The following is a 22,499-nucleotide window of genomic DNA, read 5'->3' on the forward strand; positions in this document are numbered from 1 at the left end:
AAAGCAACAAAACAATAGTTTAAACTATATAAAAAATAGAACGAGAATAATAGCTTGACTTGGCGCAGTTGGTTGGACGCGAGGAAAAATTCAGCAAAGTTTTTTTATCAATTGGTCTGGGTGTTGTGGTGTATTATTCATAACCTCCTTCCATATCTTTTCTTTCCTACCTGCTGACAAGCCTCTACAACAGAGACTTAGTGGGTCATTCCTTTAAACATTTATTTATTTTACCATACAAATCGAAGCTTGTTAATAAGTCAGACAAATTAAAATAAGTAAACTTGACATCTAAAAAATTAACGAATTTTTTTATGTTATAGAACACAGAAGATGTCTTCATAATAACAACTTCTCCGAATTTGTAAATCATCTATTCAATTTCGATAAAGACTCTTAAAAATATACAGGAGTTAGAATTTTACATACAAATAAATAAAAGCTTAAAATTAAAAGTAAATAATTTGGAAATTTTATATATTAGGAAGGCTTTGAATAATAATGCCCCAATAAAAGGGTTTAAAAAATTATGAAATCAAATTACCTTTAAATACAGCTCATCATACGGTGTTCTATTCTAATGGTTACCCTATGCCTAGAAAATTCATTCTTCTGCCTTCCTCTCCACCCCTTTTTTAAAATATTGCTCCTACAAGATAAAACATTTTTCTTACTATAATCAGTGCACGTAAATGTTTAGTAGGTACGCTTCTAATAGCGGCGTCCTATCAAAACGTTGGTTTATTATTTTTGTGCAATGGTGAAGGCCAGTAAGCTTTGCCTGATAGTGTAATCAGTATTCCGGCTTAGAGGCGGGTATGTCTTGGAATTGGGAGACAGAAAAATAGAGAAGTGGTTATATCCAAACAGTTACTCACATTTATTTAAATGTTTGACAACAAAGATAATGCTTAAAATATTGATGATATACTTTTTTAATGTTAACATATATATTTTTTTTATTTATTTACTTTCAACGCCGATAAGGTTTTTATATAACCTGTAGTGTGATAAAACTTACCTATTAAAAAATGCATTAAAAAAATACCATACGAAACTACTTTACACAAAAAAAAACATTAAAATAAGATAGAAAAAAATGTACTTAATTATTCCGTCAAAAGACTGGATTAATACCAAAAGTAATACGCTAACAAAATACAGACATAATTACAGCGGTAACGAAATTTTGAGCCGGACATAATATTTATCTTAAACAAATTATTTTAATAATCAATACATAATAGTATTTACAAAATAGATTTCTTCCGTTATCAAAATATAAAACGTAATATTTATGAATGTATGTTATGTTTTGTAAACAATTAATGTCAATGTTAGCGAAAACGAAAGCTATATTTCATTTCTACCCCTAAACATCACTAAACGTCACCCCAAGCACTTTGAGTTGAAACAATCTTTGAAGGGTCATTCTATAGCAGGTGAGAAGAGTCTTCTCAGGAGATGAAGTGTCGGGGCAAACAATATTATTTTTCCGGAAGGGAAACAGGAAGTCGATACAAAGCGATGAAGGAGAACAAAGCAGATATAACGGTTAGATAAAGCTCTTGAAAAATCTCAAAGTAATCAAAACACTTTTAGCGATTTGTTGCAGTAATGGAATTTTAATTAAGCGTTTTAATTAGACTTTAGTGCATAATGATTAATTTGAGATACGTGTTTGATGTGTTTGATAGTTTTTTTTAATTGATTTATTCCGGTGAAAGGCTGAATTGTGCAAAACTAATTCAACCATATAAGAAACCTTTTTTTATTAATATTTAATTACTTTATTTATTCATAAAGCTTCACATAAGCAACAGAGATGCAGAACACTTAAAAAAATATGGGTGGTTTAGATATAACAGGTCTTTATGACAGGGCTTAAGTTTACACAGAGTGTAACTACACCATTGTAGATATCTTTGAAAAACCCTTTTTTTCGGAGTTTCGAGAAAATTGTAAAGGTAAATTGTTATTTTTTTATTAGCTGTTTAAATACGTATTAAAAATAAACAGATATTTTACTAGGCAATAATACATAGAAAAATTATAAAGAAATCATTTATTCATTATCAAGTACCAAGTTGTTGGTGATTTATTTCATTGTAAGTTTAGTTCCTACGGGGCGACCCTTCTTCTGTATTTCATATACGAGAACATAAAAGTTCTAAATAATATAATAAAATTATTTATAATCTGTTGTTATTTTTTTATTTATATTTTATTTTTTCTTGATCCTATTTATAAGAACAAATTATTTATCTTTATAATTACTTTATATCAGTATTATACATATTTAAATGTATATTCTATTAACCTTAGTAGTAGTTCTAGATAATAATATATACGTTTGATAATGTATATGTTTGTGTATGTTTTATATGTGCGTTCATGTGTGTGTGCGTGCATGACTCGGGGTGTGGAATTGGTATTTTGATTTATTACCAATGATAACCTCCATAAAAAATGAAAATGTTAACAATTATTCTTTTCTTACTTGTGTTTCTTATTTTTTTGTCACTTTTGTATAATTTATGAAAACTTAATTGGTCTTTTTATGTTAGAAATTTTATGTATGACTGTATATTTACTGAATAAAATAAAATAAACACTTATTTTTTTATCGTTTAGTGTTATTCAAAATTATTTTAATTGCTTTATGAATACGAATTTTTTTCATCCTTTTTTTATGGGTTCAAAATATTTCTATAACACATTTTTTTCATCAATATTTTTTAACTGTTTATATAATTTTTATACCGTTTATATTTTCAGGCTTCTGAATTTGTTAATTACTGTTTCACTTTCAATTTGTTTTTAATGCAAAGTTTTACTTGTAGTGTTGTTACTTACCTCTTTTAACGTATATATATTATTTTATTATATTTGCAACTTATATGTGAAAAGCACTTAGTGCCGTTTATTTCAATAAAATAAAAAAACAGAAAGAATCTCAATAAATATCACTATTCACAGTTAAATAATTAAAACGCATCTTATTTATTTTTAACCTTAGGTTAAATTGTAAAACTTTTATTAAAATACTTTTTTATATATTAATGTTTATCTTTAGTGAAAAATAGATTTTCCGAATGTAGTTAAAATCAACAGCGCGGCTTTCCCGCTTCTGAAGCAAACGTCACAAGAAAATTGGTTCACCTCAAACGTGTACAAATAGCCCTTCTGTTGAAAGTGACGGCTTTTGTAGTAGGACCCTTGTTAAGCCTGTCGCAGCTCAACCATTTTTTCCATTCTCGGCAATTACGATGCAAAATTTTCGTAACAGGTGCTCTCCATGCAACGCCTTTGTTGTGCCTACAAAACTCAGAAACTTTACCGGTGAGGGGATTTTCCACTTCAATCAGGTGGGAAACCGAATATATTACTTTGCCGGTTCGTTGTTTTGATACAATTTTACCTGCCTAAATTCAACAAATATTGACAAATACCAATAATCACCGTATAATTAACAACAATGTTATATTTATCCTATGCAGATTGATTTGTTTTTGATTCTTAATAATACAAAAACTATATGAAAATCTAGTAAAATTAATAATACACATATACTTTGTTTTATCTGGACTCCGAAATACGCCTTTAAAATTAATTAATACTTTTAAACTTTTAACAATCAATAAAATTACCCTGCATACACGAATGTCCCGATTGTTTCCTTTTATAAACTTGTAATAATGCAAAGATTTTGAGGACCCATTAAACGATTATTGAGGGAGAACAAGGCGGGCTTCCTACCTGGTAGGTCATGCGCGGATCATATCCATAATATACGCTGTATTCTCAAGGAGATCAAAGAACTAAACAGTTCCTTGGCTATGGTGCTTCGTAGATTACGAAAAAACTTGATGGTCCGCACAGACCTACACTCTGAAAAATACTAGAATCATATCGGGTGCCTACAAAATAGCAAGCTTGTCAAAGCTCTCCACTCAAGTAGCGAATGCTGAGTCAAAATCAACGATGTTTTCACATATTGGTTTGAGGTCACCACCGAAGTTCGTCAAGGTTGCGTCCTAGCACCATTCCTTTTTATAATCCTCATGGACTTCATCCTAAGGAGTTCGATTTCACTTGATCGAGAAACATCCATCTCCTCCTTCCAAAAACTCTGCGGCCTAGAGTATGCCGATGATGCTGTTATAATTGACAATTCAGTCACGGGTATAATTGACAATTCAGTCAGGCCACTGTTGATAGCGTATAAGGGTACTCCGCATGCATAGGATTAAAAATCAATAATGCTTAAATCCATAAACATAAACTTCATGCCTTGATGCCCAAAATTCCCTGACTCTGTCAAACCAAATCATCAAAAGGGTCAAGAGTTTCAAATACTTGGGGGTTTATGTTACGTAAATGGCAGCTTTCAAAAAGAACTGGGAGTGCGGCTATGTATAGCAGGCACCCCATTCAACAGTATGAAGGCTCTCTGGAGATCGGATATTTACTTAGTGAAAACCAAATGCCACCTTTATATCGCCTGCATAACACCTATTCTCCACTATAGATACGAATCGAGGCACCTCACTTGGGCCCAAAACAGCAAAATACTGAATTTTGAGAATAGGTGTCTCAGAAGAATCTTGTGTGTGCCTTGGTTTGACTTTGTGCGTAATAAAGTAATAAGAGAATGGACGCAGCAAACTTCGGTAACAACTATCAAGCAGAAGTGATACGGTTGGCTTGGCCATGTACTGCGGATGCCTCTCGAGAGCCTTAACCACGTTTGCCTTCTTTACAAGGCATCAGGTTCTCGACGTCATGGACGTTCACTGCTGACTGCTTGTCTGCAGTTCATGTCAGAACTACGAGACGCGAACCTGACTTGGGAAAATTCACAGCAACTAACAGCCGACAGAGACCCCTGGAGGATCTTCGCGGACACCATATGCTCCAACTAGGGAGCGATCATGGAATGAAAAAAAATAAGAAGTAGACGTAAACTAGACACAAGATCTGGACTTTTTTGGTGCAAGTCTTTTTAGCTTTAAACAATCACTTAGATTGAACAGATCTTGTCTCGAGGTAATAAATTTTTTTTTTTTTTTGTCCTAGCTTTAATTTTTTTAGTTTTATTTTATTTTCATTACGCCTATACATATTACAAAGTAATGCTTTTACCATTGTTAAATGGACTAAATAAGTCCGTAAATAAATAAACAAATAAATAAATGGAGAAATTCTCTTAAACTTTTTATCTTTTAAGGGATTTCTTTTCTCTTTAGTAGCAAAAAGGACGGGCGATTTTGATCAGTTTTGATTTATTTGTTTCCCGTTTTTAACAATCACTTAAAATAAATAATTAAAAACTCTGTTTTCACTCGTAAAACACCCAAAACAATAATTTGGTCACAATATTAATTTCGTTGATATCTTATCTTTAATCAAAGTCAATCTACCTTGAAGAGTCAATTATATGATTGCGTGTTTTAAATAAAAGGAAAAATAGGTAAACTTTACACAATCCTGAATATTTTTTTGTATCTCGTAAAAAACTAACAAAATTGGATAAACTTAAATATTTTTTGACTGTGAAAACTAATAAATATCTTTCCACGTAATTTTCGCGCTTTTTTTACGAATAATAATTAGATCTTTATCAATATTATTTTTGAATTCCTATAATATTTAACAAGAGAAAATGGTGGTTCTACAAATCTCCGTCGTGTTATCCATCCTGTATAAACAGTTTTATGCTAATTTTCGTCTAACCCATTAAAATATTTTACGGAATTTTGAATCCCGTTTTTGAATCATGGAGTGCGTGATCAGATATAAAGCGGATTATTAAGCCGACCCGTTGTTCGAATGCAATCAATTAAACGGTGTTTGATGTTAACGCCTCGTACACAATAAATCCAGCCTTCAGATGGAAGGGTGTGATAAGGCTGATACTCCCTTAATGCACGCAATTAAAGCATTACTGTGCCAGATATAGCTTATTCAGGCGAGACAAGAGTCTTCTTCTGTGCCTTAATCTAAACAATAGCACATGCGGGAGTCCCTTTGTTCCACTTTGCTTTCTGAGTCTCACTTATTGATTTACTGTTGTATATCTAATATCAAACACCACGTTTCCACGCTAACCTGAATATTTTTTAAATATATTCTTTATTTGAACAAACTTCCCTTTTTAATTATATTGAAACATCAACAAACTATTGATTATTTATAGAACGACGGTAACGATAAGAAAATCAACAGTTGTAATGAAAACCATTCTAACCAAATATTACCTACATGTGTTGGCATTAAATTGGTTTTTAAATTACCCTAAAATTCGTAAGCATTGATCTTTCATTTCGTTTTTTATATTCAAGTTATTAAATAAACCACACTTTAAAGTAAAAAATGTTTTGGAAAAAAAATTGGCAATTAATTTATTTACATAGAAAGCACGGAAACAGGAAACTTCTTGACAATTGTAACTTAATTATTAAATAATCTGTTTATATTATAAACATACCTATGTTTTATATGTATACTTATATTATATTATGAACATATTTGTTATGAAATCAATGAAAATCAATGAAATGTTGGAATGAAAGGGAATAAAATCAGGGAAAAAATTAGTTGTAGAGAGGGTGTTAAAATACACGGAAAAAAGAAAAATGTGAGAAGGTTTGCCAATGTCATCGCTATGATTAAAACTGAAGCTCTAACATTCACAGAGAAAGTATTAAATAATAAATATATAGGTGTAGAAATTTTGCATGTCAATAAAATGGTTTTCGTTTAGATAATTTAGAACGATTAGAAATTAGTAAAGCCATTAATCAAAAACTTCAAGTAATCAATTAAATTTAACTTCGAGTCCTCTTTTAAAACTATTCCCGTTATGATTTATTTTATCTTCTTTTTCTTTTTTTCTTTCAATTTTCTGTCTCTTTCGTACAGTATTTTATTATATAAATAGCAACGCGTGTAATTAAAAGTTAGTTAAATTCCTGACGATGAGGTAGTAACCTCGAAACCAGTCGAAGTGTAATTAAAAAAATTAAAGAGGTTCATACAAATGTATAAACAAATAAGTTTAATATGTCATACCACAAAGGGAAAAATGATTTTGATAACAATAAAATAAAATATATTATCACAATAAACAGAAGCAAAACTAAACTGATGATTGTGGCCCGTGATGAGCAGCAAATTAATGTAAAAATGTTTAAAGCGACTCTGAAAAACGCAAAAGAGTTTGTGAACCATGGAAGCAAGATTCCTGGGATGGTAAAACAAGAAGAGAAGTCGACTGCCGCACACATCAAGCAAAGCTTGCGTTTAACGAAAAATCCAATATTTTCGAGTCAAACAACGTAACCTAAAACTCCATAAGCAACTTGACAACACATACGTATGAAGCATATTGATTCAATTCAATTCAATTCAATTCATTTATTTAAATATGACATATACATTACGAACATACATTTAATACGTACATATTAAAAAAAAAGAAAAAAATTACATGAAAGAGATTCATGTCAAAGTAGTAGGAGAATACTGCTCCGGAAAACCCCTTCGGATACATGGAACAGATCAATATCCAAAGCGATGTCGTTCAGCATAGCGGTAGCTCTTCCAAAAGGTATAACCATCGGCAGGTTGGTTCTGTATATCGGAGTATGAAACAATCTATGCTGACGCTGTCTTAGGTAATTATCAGGAACATACAAACCAATGCTCATCATAATCTCAGGATTATCGACAATACCGCGCAACAATCGATAAACATTGATGTACCGTTAAAAAATATGGTGCTTTACCGAAAGAGATATAAAAAGACTTGAGGCTTTTGAGATGTAGTACTACAGAAGAATATTAGAGATTTCCTGGAGATACTACATCATTTATGACATTTCTCAGCAAATTCGAAGAAGAGAGGCACCTAACCAAAATCATCTCAGAAATGCGGCACCAATGGATCGGCCACATTATGCGCCATGGAATGACTGAGGGGACAAATCACAGAGGGCGCCCCCGACGTGAGTATTTGGAGCAAGTGTACGAAAATTTGAACCACGTCTCATGTGTTGAGCTAAAGAAGGCCACTGAGAATAAAGAACAATGGGGGTCGAGATGCAGGACTTTGCTGCAAACTAATCCCCAGGAGTGAGACTGTGAAGAAAGATTAGTTATATTATGTACATTTTCATATATAATATACATACTTCGATACAATATTATATTCATACTTATTTATTATATATAAACATTATAAATTTATTTCTTACTTAATTTATTTTTTTAATTCATGTCTATTGCTAATAATACGTTCATGTATTTTATTTGTCGCTAAAAATAGGTTCCTTAGTTTAGAAACCGATAGATCCTTACAAGTATTATGTATATTTACCGCAAGTATACTCACCGCACTGTTTCGCTTGTTTGAATTATTCTTAGTGCTTAAGAAGAATACAGGTTTGTAACTTTAAATATCTGATTTTTTTAATATATAAATAAATAATTAAGAAAAAAAAAACGTTGTCTCACAAATAATAGCTTATTGAAATCTTGTTTGCATTTTAGGAATACCTAATAACTAAAAAGTGAAAATTAATAATATTTCAACAGAAATGAAGAATATTTTAAAGAAATGTGAAAAACTAGAATCTGTAACATCCTCAATGTTTGAACTGTCACATTTCTCAAGCTCTTTTATCCGTTGATTTTCGTGAAGTCCGAAAATATATCTTATACCGGTTCACTAAATTTAATATAATAAACGGTTCGGAATAAAATATCCTTGAAAAGATTAACAGTATTAAAATGTGTGAAATGTTTTCGATTTAGACACCCTTGGAAGTATTACACAATTTTAGCATCGGAGGAACGAATAGATAAACAAACAAAAAACTCATCGCTTATTGAAAATCTTTATAAAGGTTCTAAAGCTCTTAAAAGCTCGCGAGGACGGGTGCCCTTGTACAGTTAAAGTCGAGTTATGTAAACTTTCCCGCGCAGCAGACGCAGGCGTAAATAACATGTCAAACACACGGGACTCCGTTTGTTTTGTTTTCACTCTTCAGTGGGCACTCTGGCGGCGGACAATGGCACTCGACGCGCGAAAAAGCGGTCAGAGATTTTGCGAAATAAATTCACTCATCTTCGCTTATGTCCACAGCTGGCGGTGATGTAAAAAGTCGGGGTAACTCGGCCACATGTGGCACCCAGCGTGACCAATCTGATTCGCTGCCATACCGTGTCAATGATACGGTGTACGGATTTTTGTACTCCACTTTATTCAATTCGATTCTGAAATTAATAATTTGAACCTTTATAAAAATAAATATGATTAAACAATTTTACTATGTAACATTGTTGATATACATATTTATCATTTTTTTCTTATGATAAAAAAACGAATGCATGCATTATTGATCATTTGTCAAAGTAAGAAACATTTTAACTGTTGTGTAGGTTCGATTATTTTCAGTTTGGTATTTTGGGAGATTTGCGTATATTCCATTACAGTAATCTAGACCCAAAACGACATAAACATTCTCAAGAGCTTTAATTGCAACTATAGAAATATTTCTACATACGGATTTGATTTGTCAGAAAAGTTTCTAAAGATTGTCGGGGATAAATATTTTTGTTTATTTCGTACAGAGCAGCATATAATCATCACCATTCCTCTTCCGTAGGTAATGGCACATAGGGAACTGCATTGGTACACCAATCGCAACATATTTTGATAATTTTTGTTACATAAAGGTAAGATGATCTTCAAATTTCAATCCAGGGTTTATGAAATATTCTACTGTAAAAACAATTTTTTTTTAAAAAAATATTTTGCTTCAAACGTGCCGGGAATCGGACCCACGACCCATCGTTTAGTTGGAATTGATATGTTAATTCATTTTTTTTATTTACTAATATATATATAAGTAGAGTATTTTTCCCGAAAAAATGGGATAAACCCATAGTAAATACAATCAGGATATTGCAATACAATGAGCGAACATAATAATATAGTGTAATAAACTATAAATTATTATTTTCACGTGTATACTTACAACAATATAAAAATTATAAGTTAATGAGTAACCAAACATTTTAACGATTGTAAAAATATTATAAAATGATTTATATTAAACATCAGTTTTAAAACATGTTTTAAAAAATATAAAAAAGGCTTTTGAATTATTTTGTTAGAAGTCACGGTTCTTTCAAACAACCATACTCCTATCTGCATCCGATGGTGCACTACAATTTTACACTAAATAGAGCTATTTTTCAATATCTATTACATGAAGGTAAAGTTATCAGTCTCGCGCTTCAGGTGCCAGTCCAGGGACATTGAAATTTTTCAGTGTGAAACCTACTTTAAGTGAATATTTTTTGAAGACATTTCGAGAAATCGAATCCGAGTCTTCAAGCATGGTAAGCATGCACACCACTGCACTACAATGTGGACTACAATGTGGACAATGCTGACTTATCTTCACTCAATTTCCCTTTTTCATGTTTTTAGCTGATAGCTGAGAGTAGCCCTCGAGTTGAAAACAGTCGTCAAGGTTTCTGGTTTTATTTCACACGCATATCTGTATTGTTCCTCCGACCGGATACTGAAAATTTAAAATAATACCAATGTACGTATGGAAGCAAATAAAATAAAATACCGAGTAGACTACCTACACATATAATTAAAAACGAAAACACTGTAAAAAAAATAAAAGCAAGTTTGTGTTTTTGTGAAACTTGTGAAACGGTTGTATAGTGATTCATAAAAATGTAAGACGCAGCTGTGTGGGCAATTTGAATTACTACATGTGCACTTTTGACATCTCCATTAAATGCCTCGCTATTTCCTGTTATAGTCTATTACTAAGCCGGCAATTCAACTTTCTGTACCTCAACTTCCTCGGCCGCCTTGCGACTGCACACTTGCGCAGGAAGAGAAAATAGAAAATACACACACTGGAGGAAAGTAAGCGGTTTTAGCCACTCGGGTAACTGCATCTACTTCCGCCGGAAACACAATCTCATCGTCTAATTGAAGGATTTCCTGTTTTAAGGCGCCCCTTTTCTCTGACAAACATCCCCATACATGGTTTACTCTTTCTGTGCGTTTATTAAATCTCGCCTTTGTTTTACTGAGAAACTGTTTACTAAATTAAAAAGATTTTTGCCGTATTTTTTTAGAGAAACTTTTTGAACACAGTATTTTTTATTGAATAAGTGTTTATTTGGTGCTAGATTTTATAATATTGATCAAAACTTTTATCTTTTAAAGTAATTCTTAAATAATTTATTCAATTAATAAAAAAATCAAAGTATTAAATACGATATAATTCATTACGTTATTGTATTGCATTGTATTATTAAGTAATTAAAAAATACACATATGCTTTTAAATATATCATTTTTGCAAATTGTTTTTAATGTAGAGACGTTTTTAGCTTCCCTTATATTCTTTACCAACTCAGTTAAAACTTTTGAGCCTTAAAAAAACTATTTATTTTAATAAATTTCTTGTCATCTGTTGCCAAAAATATTGTTTATAATCTCGAATAAAAATAAAATAATATTTAAGAAATAAGTTTAATTAAATTTTATATAAGTTATTTTGAAGTAATCGCTATTTTTAATTTTTTGATACGTTATAATGATTTCTTCAAGTTGGTTTTATACATTATGAATTGAAGATTTAATAAGTTTTTGAAATTTGATTTGTGGTCTTTGCGCTGGTGACAATAATTATATTTTCGGTAGAAAATCTTTTTTTCGCTCTTAAATTTATTATTCAAAATCCGCAATCAATGTTGGCAGCTAAATTTAAAGTAAGCGTGTGTTACTAAGGATTTTGATATGGCGTCGAACAAATTTACCATCAAAGAACATCCCTTGTGGGGAGTCTATTTTCATTAGAATACGTATATGCAAATATCTTATGTAATATTATCCCGAATGATATCATAGCATTATGCCGTATATTTAATACGCGCAGACCCTTCTTGTACAAGATAAACGTTTCTCCTAATAATATACGCCTATACGGCTCATTACATGAACAGAGGCGTAATACACACTCCTCTGATACCAGTAGAAGCCTAATGCTATTTTTATGCTAATTCTCTAGTATTTCTTGAAACTTTACAGTCTGACAAACAATGGTATCATTTCATACAATAACATATCTTTTTTCCTTTCTTCCACATCTTATGGTGCATAAGGCATTTCAACATTTACAATATCAACATCGGCGTTAATTCAATAATTAATTACACTAATGCATTCAAGTAATTAATTAATTTTTTATTTACTGGATTAGGTAACAAAGGAGTCTAAGTCATTTTAAAAATTCAAATCTGGTTTGAGTAATTAGTTTGTTCGAACAAAAATGGATTACTGCCATAGAATGTAGAATAACTGATGAACAACCAAAATGTATTTATAAATGTAAAATCTAATAGGAAGTGGTATAATGTTTAAAGTTTAATGATATGTATAAACTTAATATGTATGTATAAAATATCATATGAATATGTTTATGCGAATATACTCGTCTAGAGATATTTGTGTGTATGTATAGTTATGAATGCATTACAACTACCCTGACTCAACACAGATTTCCTAGCGAGTCAGGGCAAGTTCACAGGCATGAGTTGTTCTTGATCGTGTTGCATTAAACTGTGTCTCTGTTTCTAATAAATGCAAATACAATATTATTAATAATTAAAAAAATAATGAAAAAGTTCTTCATTGAAAATTCTTGGTGGAAGTTCTTTGGAATTTATTATTTAAAAAAAGACCAGTGAACATTTAATCCACAAATTTGAAATAATCAAGGAGTTATTATTAAGTTGTTGAAAAAAAAATATATTATAATATGTTTATTACCTGGTAACAATTTTAAATCTGCTTTAGATAAAATAATATTAATTTAAAAGATTTTAATATAATTTAGAATTTTTGGCGATTTTGTATGAAAAGGATCTATTTTATAATATTAAGGCAGACTACACAATGAATTACACAAAAATAGTGCTTTAAATAAAGATGTTTCTTATTTGCTGTTCATGAACGTACTTGATTAGACATAAAGTGATTGATTTATTAAAAGTTCGGATGCTGAATTCCCGTGCAATTATACCCAGACGGTGCGCGACACGCACAGCTCCTATTATACCTTCGAAATTCTGCATTCAATTTATCTATAACTTGATTTATACTAACTTTAGTGTTTGTTGGTTGTTACAGGGTGTGCTTTCGTCAAGTTTAGTTCCCATCAAGAGGCACAAGCGGCAATCAACACACTGCACGGAAGTCAAACTATGCCGGTAAGTGAATGATTTATTAAATGATTTTGCTAATTATGTTGCATCGTTTCAAGAATGAATTATTTATCTAAAATATAAAACAATCACATGCGAGTAAAATTATTGTGTCTTTTACTCTTTGACAACAGATAAGCGAAGACAAATACTTTATAAGATTTGTTTACGGGTACCGGTTCGGATATAAAGAAGTCAGATGATATTCTTTAATTAAATGTTACAAACGAAACAATTTTGAAAATTACCTGTCGATCATGTCGAATTCTACATTGAGTTCGGCGGATATTATTGACATCAAAAGCGTGCATGATGTATAATACTCTCATTTATTTCCATAAAACATATTGAACAGTTGGTTTTTTTTTAAAACATCGTGATACTTCTCCTTGTAATATTTATTTTATAATTTCAATAAACTATTTTGCGCGATAATTCTTTATTGGTAAAAAATAATTGTAAAATTTGATAATGCAAAAAATAATACGAATATCAAAGCCACCCCTGAACTGAATAAACAACCCTTTCTTAAAAAAGAAGAAGCCTCTTAAAAAAATCATTATTCCTTTCAAACAATTAATTTAAAATATAAGATAATGGTGTTCATCCGAGAACTTAATTTCTTGATAATAGTTTATTTTTGCAAAGTAAAAAGCGCGGTCTGTTATTATTATGATATTTTCGTCAAAAGCCTCCTTTCAAGGGGTAAGGGTAATTTTCTATCATTATAGCATTTGGAAGTTGGCCAAAAAACTGTATACTTTGCTTTCTTTATTACTTTTTCAGAATGGTTAACCTTTTTTTCTTGGAAAGTTTACATAAATTTCAATTAAGAAAGTCTGGATTTAAAACAAATTATATTGTCATGATAATAATTTATTCGCATTATGCGAAAATACAGTACATTTAGTCAGTCGCAGTTTCCTTATTCATATTATTCAAAAACATGCTCAGAATTTATATTTTTTACGTATTTATTTGAGAGTCCACAGATAGTGAGAGTTAAGCCTTTTACTTTTTTATGCGAAAGCGTTGCGTGATGTGCCTGTTTCATTTGAACTGAAAATTTATAGGGCCCGGGTTTACGGTTTGGAACGAATCTCGATTTTTAATTTATAAACATACAATTCAAAATCAGTTTAATCTTTTATTGCAAATTTATGTTATCTGACTTACGATTCGATAACTGTACAATTCTTATATTATGCGATTCATAAACTGCAGACCAATGTTTGCCAAATCCCCCGTAACAAGATTTCTAGCCAACCCAATATCTGGTAGAATGACCACACTTGCCTGAGGCTTTACATTTATTTCCAACCCTTTAGACCCATGCCGCCCATGCCCGCCCATCATGTGCATAGAATATTAATAAAACAAAGCAGTTGTTTGAATAATCTCATCATCCCAAAATAGTATTGGCGTAATAGTCCTTTTTTGCGCGAGTCAAACCATGAACTTATCTGAGTTAGAAAAAGAAACTTGTTGGAAGCGCATTGGAGTTTTGGGGAGTGGTAGGTTCTTGCGGCTAAGTACGCACTGTTGTTGGGTATTCGTTAGATCTCTCAATAGTAATATAGCCACCTTCTTCTAGAGAAAGGGGGGTAGTACGACCCACCTACGACGTAGTTACGGTGTCACGCTTTTGTAATGGAAATCTGTGAATGTATAAATTTTCTTATTTTACCCTGGCGGACTTTCTTCTCAGTATTTTTCTTCGTTTAATCTTATTTATGTTGGCGTATAGCTCTGTTTTGTAAAACATGAATTCTGTCTCTTGAAAATGTGATTTTTAATGTAAGCATTCTCCAAGATACGCGCAAATAAATATGTATTTATGCCTCGTAATATAATCCGAGCTAATTTGGTTTCAAACATGTTTTTAGATTGCGACAGTAATTATGTCTCATTTCGAAAAAAAAAATATCAACAAAGAGCCAGATTCTTTAAGACCTTTTAAAACATATAACATCTTTAATTTACCTTAGCTGAGTAGCGTTATGTATTTTTAATTACACTTTTCTACCTACTTTAGAAAACTAATTTATTTATTTAATTTATTTATCAGATGATTTTTTAAATATTGATTTGCATAATGAATATTTGAGTTTTTTCTTAATATTTTCGTAGAGTATGTATTTTTGAGTTTAACCAGATTAAATAACCATGAATGCATGACGAAAATATGACATCACCCGTTAAATTCAACACGTGTTTCGATGTCAGTTATACTTTTTTTTATATACACTTATATTCTTCTAAAGAAATTCAGCAAAAGATGCGTAATATTATATTTCAAAACATGATATTCATTGCCAGAAAACATTATGAAACATTGGGACACAAAGAAAGTAATTTCCTTTAGTAAATAATAGTTTCCCTTGTCGGTGAAATATAACCGAGGTACATCGTGGAGCTACCGGTGACCTATTTCCGATTTTCATTTCCAAATGCTGGCTGCTTGTCAGTGAGAGGAGGTTGACACGTTTATATTTGTGACAGTAGAAGGGAGGAAGGGTTTCTGTTATTCAGCGGTGCGTGAGTTCCAATCCATTCGTCCAATTTACTATCAGGCACTCCACAAATCAGCACAATTCCATACCACGTTGCGCGGGCGGCAAACAGCAACTGATCCACTCTTATTTTTATGTGCCGGATTTACTAGATTAAAATACAACTGAAAAAACTAACAATTGATGTCTTATTTTTACTAGCAGCTGATTTTTTATAGAATCTCATTCCAAAGGTACTTTTGAATTTATTTAATTTTTCAAAAAACAAGTAGTATTAGGTAACCGATGTTTTATTTTAAAACATCAATACATTAATAAGTAAATTAGAGTTTTATTTATATTTATTTATTTTAAATACATATATATATATATGAAGTGAAATTAATGAAAAGTTATTTAAAAAAATATTTTTTCGAGTTTGTTTTTTTTTTGTTTTCGGAGGATGAAGGTGTCAGCGATATTTTTGCTCATTGAATTAAATAATGCTTATTATCAAAAAAAGTAATCATAAACATGTGCTTTGCAAAATGTCATGTCTTAGCGACAACCTACAATATTAATCGGGAAAAAAAATAGAATCGGTCGATTTTTTCTTTAAACGCGTTTAATTTATAAACTATTTATAAAAAAAAGACACATTATGCTTATAATATTCAACTAGCCATAAATAAAACAATTCCTATAGTCGGAGATTAATAATTACAAAAATATTTTGTTTAATATTTTATATACGATTGTTTATTCAAAAGAAATTTATGTATAAGCAATAAACCCCTTAGTTCTTTCTACATAAAATAAGTCATTTATCTGCACCAAAAATATTTTTAAAAATCAATAATTTTTAGGGTGTGTTTTGGTGAAAATTGACCAAATCGGTTGCACGACAACAGTTAGATAAAACGGCCCTAAAAGCAGAATTTCACAAAAAAATATTTATAAATTTGAAGTATTATTAGATCCTTAAGCTTTATATTTTTCATTGCCGATTTTAAAACGTTTATTAATGGGATTTAAAAAAAAACTAATACAATAACTAATGATTCAGATTTAACTTTAAACTCTGGTTAAAATAAGATTTGAAACGATGACTCGATTCATAAATAAATATATATTTACTTCCAAAAGAGGCACTAGCGTCATAATTTTTCATTTCATTGCACATTTATCTTCTATTAAACAAAAAGGCGATACTTGAAATACGCTATTGGTTGTGTATGTATGCATACACAGATAATGCCTTTAACACCCACCACTGATATAAACTCCCTTTAGCCAGCCGAGAATTTAACAGCCTCGAGAATATCCCAAGTATGTACAAGGGAAAACATCATTTACAAAACAAATATCTTAAAATTATTTCGGTTTTAGGCCGCTTTTAAGGAAACATTCGCGGTCTAATTAGATGAGAAATGAGGTATTTAAAATTATTCTGCCATTTTCTTTGTGCTGTGTTTCAAAATATTTTAGTGGCATCTGCTCTTGCGTCCTATCGAGTGAAGCATTCGCGATTCTTTTGATAACTTTTTGTTCGCATCTTCCTACTTAAAACATTGGAAGACGTTTTAATAACAATGAAAATTCAAAAAAGATACGAAAAGTTTATTTCAATTATCATACTTATTTGTTAAGTTCTACTTTTAAAACCTAGAGTTTTCATCTGTTTTCTTGTATATGTCTTCTCCTATTTTAATCATTGATGTTTGGTACGTTTGTTAAATCGTCAGAAATTTTTAATAGCGGCACATTTTTGAATTTCTCATGTTGTTTCGGCGTTTGAGTTACCGTGGATTTTACGAAATCATTATTAAATTCTTCATACTTGCTAAATAAAACGTTTATGTATAATCTTTGTTAATCAAAATATACTCGTAATATAGAAAAAACTTAAACACACAAAGTTTTATCATTTTTCAAATTCATATTACAGGAAATTAATGAATGCCTAATGTTTTCGTTTTACATTAAAAAAAGTTTAAGTTTATTTACTTCTTAAACTTACTCGTGCATTTATAATACATTCGATATATATTTATAATAATGAATATTCAAAATGAGGTTAAAAAGGCTGCTTGTAAAATACGACAACATAAAACATTTCAATAATCAATATGATTATCTTTTCGTCAGAGGCCGTGCCGGCCCATTTGCCATATCTGTCGCGCGCGAATAATGCAAAAAGTTCATATTTTGCATGTTGGGGCGAGTTGCTATCCCAGTACTTTAATCCCCGTTAGCTAAAACTCAAAGAACGGATATTCAAATAAATTTTTGAATCAAAAAAATTGAGAATTCAATTCAATAATTTAAAAGATGCGCTAAACTTTTTTTACTTTTTACTCTAACGGACGTGACGAGAATTAACTAGCAAATAACGGTCGACAAAAACTGACTGTTTTTATTTTATATTACAGATTCGTCGCTATTCAATGTTAATCGTTTTTTAATTGAACTTGAGTAGATATTTAATATTTTATTAAACCAATAAAGTTTTTATTGCACTATTGTGAGTGACAGGTTCTTCATCATTACATTTAGATTGCTTCGAACAACAAAAATTAAATTGAGGCCCAAAAACGCGATATTTCTACTACCCAAATTTTAGAACCCGAGATTTTACTCAACTGAGGCCCGTAGGGCTGAATATTCTACCATGTGACGGTCGACAACAACCGACTGTTGCCTTCTAGTGTGACATAATTTTAAAATACATACTACGAGTACGTTGCAAAATATAAATTAATTCAATATACATGTCAACAGGTTTATTTTACTTAAATATGTTTTGCATTTAATAAACAACTACCTTGGAATTCCTCAGGTTTATGTTTTTTCCTAATGTTTTTTTTTTATTCATTAAAATATTTTCAGAATATATGAAAGAGGTCTCGGGTTTGATTCCCGACATGGTTGACGTGAAATATCAATTTTGAAAAGTGTTTGCACACAATAATATTTCATAGTCCCTGTACTGGCACCTGAAGTGTAAGGCTAATCATCTTACCTTGTTACAAAAAAATAAAATAAGGTACGCTGCGGTTGGTGTATCAATACAGTGTGCACCATTTTATGCGGAAAGGGAACGATGGTGCTTATATTTTTTTTAATTTGGTTTTTAGTTTTTTGATATTGTTTGTTTATAAAAGAATTTCATGAAGACATTTGAGAGAACGAAACTTTATTAAATATGATTTATTAATTTAAAAATGCAGCTTTATTTTACGACAATGACTTGGGTAATGATGTACCTACGTATGTATTAAGATGTCCGCTTCCCTCAAATATTTTTTATGTTGGAATTCTGGTGTTGGGTTTTTTTTCCTAAATGTATTTTGGTAATCACCCTTCGGCAAGGGACAAGCTCTTCTTCTCGGGTCATGCCCTTTTACCTTTTAAACGTCTTCATAAAAGGATCTAATAAAAATACTTAACGAAAAATTCCTTTGATGCCGGAATATTCCCATTTTATTGATTTACTAGGTACGTTCTCCTAAATACCACCATCTTTGAATTACTCGCCATATTTTTCGAGAAACAAGGAAAATTATTATTTTGGGTCCATAACATAAGGTCTAGTCTTCTATTTTCTTAATAAAAATAAATACTTTGAAATCTGCCTCGTGATAAAGTGGTTAGTGGTTATGCCAACAGTCCAATGGAATAGGTTATTCTATAACAAGTCACAATAGAAACATATAACTCGATCCTCACAAATAATAATAATAATAGTAAATCTTTATTAACCATATTATAAAAATACAATGCGATAAATACAAAAAAATAGAACAACGGTATTCATTGGTAAATAATGGACTTATTGCCACTAGTAATTTCTTACAACCTTACCAAAAACAAATAAAAACTACAATAATAATGAAAGTTTAATTTATAAAAAATTAAATCAAATAAATGAAAAGTAAAGAAAACGCAAACTGTAAAAACATGTCCGCTTTACACACTGAGAAACATTAACCATTTTCGCTCATCTATTATTTTCATATTAATAAATTCAACATCATTGAGATACACCTTGATATATTTTAAAGTTAAAATTTATTTTTAAAATAATTTACAAATTATTACTATTGCAACAAAAAAAGTTAATTGAAAATTTGTTTGAGACGGGCGATTTTATGTTCTCTTTTGAATAACGAGCCAAAATAATTATCAATAAAATAATTATTATTTGAACGTTCCTTTCAAAACCGCTTTATTTCAATTTAAGTTGAGCAGAAGCACGTCAAATTTGTTAATCAAGATTCATTTTGTTTGGATGTTTCTTATTTCATTCCCAGGTCAGCCGCCATCTTGAGTGACTTTGACGCGCCCTCCACCCTTTATCACATAACCCCCACCCGCCCAGCCCACACACAACACTTTGCCAACTTATTTTTAAGCTTTGCAACCTCGCCTTCTTAAACCCCTTAAAAGTAGAAGTCTTTATGCTGTCAACGATTCTTTCGTCCTACGTTGACATTAGCCGCTTCTGCAGCTAATGTCACGGCGGAGTCTCTTCATTCCTTGCGCGCGGGAAATTACAGCAGCGTACCTAAAGCCAAATGGACTGTTATTTTTGATGGCGTCATAATATGCACCTGCGATGGACGCCACAGAAACTTGTGTCTTGATTTTACAACGCGACGCAGAGCAAAATTATTGTAAATGGTTCGTGTGAGCTCACTGACTCCATTATTAGGACATTAGTCTGTGGATTAAGTCAAGTCTTACACAATGTTATTTCGCTTTTAGCTTTGTAATCTAGCTTACTTTTGAAGAAAAATTCCGACACATTTAAATAGGTTACTTGAACATTTTATTATTTTCTTTAAAAGTAATACCTTCTTTTTTCTGTTATTTATAAATAATAAACATATTATAAATTTCTAGATCAAAATAAACCTTAATTGTAACTTAGATATCAAAAATGAAGCCTAAATTTTTTCCTCGTTTTTTTTATAGATTTGTTATTGATAGGTTTAAGTGACCGCTTAAACCAGCTAATGACAGGTCATCAACTGTGTCAATGCTTAAATTTGCATATTCGTTTATCGAAAATGTTTTCCCTCTCTGTTGCAACAAATTTAGACTTAAATAACTCCCTAAGGAGGAAATCCAGCCTGTCCACAAAAATTTAGATATACGTTTATTTTGTTTTTAAAATAAGTACCAATCGACCAACCAAAAACTGTATTTTTTTGTGAAATCAGTTCTATCATACTTTAATCATGTTTAATTGATGCTTATTGAAACGTTTTTTTTTACTTATTTTATAAATAATTTTCGATTCCCTCCTTTTCGATTATCTTCCGTATTTAAGTTAATAAACCAGTTTTTTATTTTATTTGACAAATATTATTTCATTTGTTTTTACGAGTGGAACAATATTTTATTTAAAAAACGGTTAAAGCTAGTATTATAAGAGTTCTAAAATCCAATAGATTAAATAAAAATTATACTAAGAATAAAAGTATTGTTTTGTAATCTGGGGGGTGATACAACGCATCTACATACATGACTTGTGTAAAAATAGTACATTTTAAGTATTTAGACAATGCGCAACGTTTCATTAGCAACTTCTGAAAGGGCGTTTCTTTGTCTTAGAGTTCATTACAAGTTGATGAAAAGCGACGTTAAGTTGTTCAGTAGTTTAAAACGGTTCCTTAGTTTGCATCTTGACTATTGCAGCAATTCAGACAAACATAATAAAGGAACAATAAAAGGAAACTTAATTATATTAAAAATGCAAATATTGAATGTCAAAATGTACGTGAATGTTATAATATACAATAGGGCACATCATTGGATTATTTTTATGAATATTGATTAATTATTTATTAGGTATTATTTTTACACGAATTAAGAAAGAGAGGCAACAAAATTCGACTAGGTGGGAATGAAAGGGGGAAAGAGATAGCTATTATGTATTTGAATATGATTTAGTCATCGTAAAAGTAGACTAGGATATTTGTTGGCAGACCTAAGAATTCTAGGCAAGGCGGAGTGAAAACCACAGTTAATAATAGTAGGCAATCGAAAATGCATTTAATTACCGTCAATAATCACTTGTCGGCAACTAATCATCTATCAAGATGATCATTACGTATTTAATAGAAAATTTATGAATAAAAATTATATAAACAGTAAAAAAGACCTACATACCCCTTTAAGTTTTTATATGGCTAAATATTGGAGAGCGCATAATTGACAGCCGTATAGATAACCTTAAAATTGACACACGTTACATTTTGTAAATAGCGTTATTCATGAAATCGGGAAACATTATTTATTGTTATTGAATTAAAAGTTTTAAATTTTACAATGAGACATTTAAACGGTGTTTATTCACAAATTAGAGCAAAATAATACTAAAATTTTGTGATTTTTACATGTTTTGACGTTTTAATAAATTTCACAGAAGTTATATGCAAGTTATTTTAAATATTTATCCCTCATACACATTGTTTTCGTAAAACTGAGAGAGACGGTACTATACCAAATGATTTAAGCCGTCGGACGATTTCGCATCAAGCTTTTGACGACGAATTTTAGCATGCGAAAATGAATCAGACTTACTAACAGAATAGAGCTTAAATTCCTATCAGCTAATTTAGTCAAACATAATATTAAAATGATGTGTTAATTCAAATTTTTCCAGGTTCGTCTGCCTATAAACACGTCTTTTTCG

The 22,499-nt window shown here is 30.7% G+C and overlaps 1 protein-coding gene across 1 annotated transcript in view; it reads left to right on the forward strand.

The window, feature by feature from the left end:
• bru3 (CUGBP Elav-like family member bruno 3) overlaps positions 1 to 22,499 on the forward strand; it is a 220,584-nt gene that overhangs the window by 86,525 nt on the left and 111,560 nt on the right. The window contains exon 3 of the mRNA XM_088243269.1: positions 13,231 to 13,310. Coding sequence (XP_088099395.1) covers positions 13,231 to 13,310 — 80 coding nt within the window. The remainder of the gene's footprint in view (positions 1 to 13,230; positions 13,311 to 22,499) is intronic.

The sequence above is a fragment of the Micrasema longulum genome, unplaced genomic scaffold (genome assembly GCF_059751315.1).
Source record: "Micrasema longulum isolate JH-2025_06_02 unplaced genomic scaffold, ASM5975131v1 h1tg000198l, whole genome shotgun sequence".
NCBI classification, from domain to species: Eukaryota; Metazoa; Arthropoda; class Insecta; order Trichoptera; family Brachycentridae; genus Micrasema; species Micrasema longulum.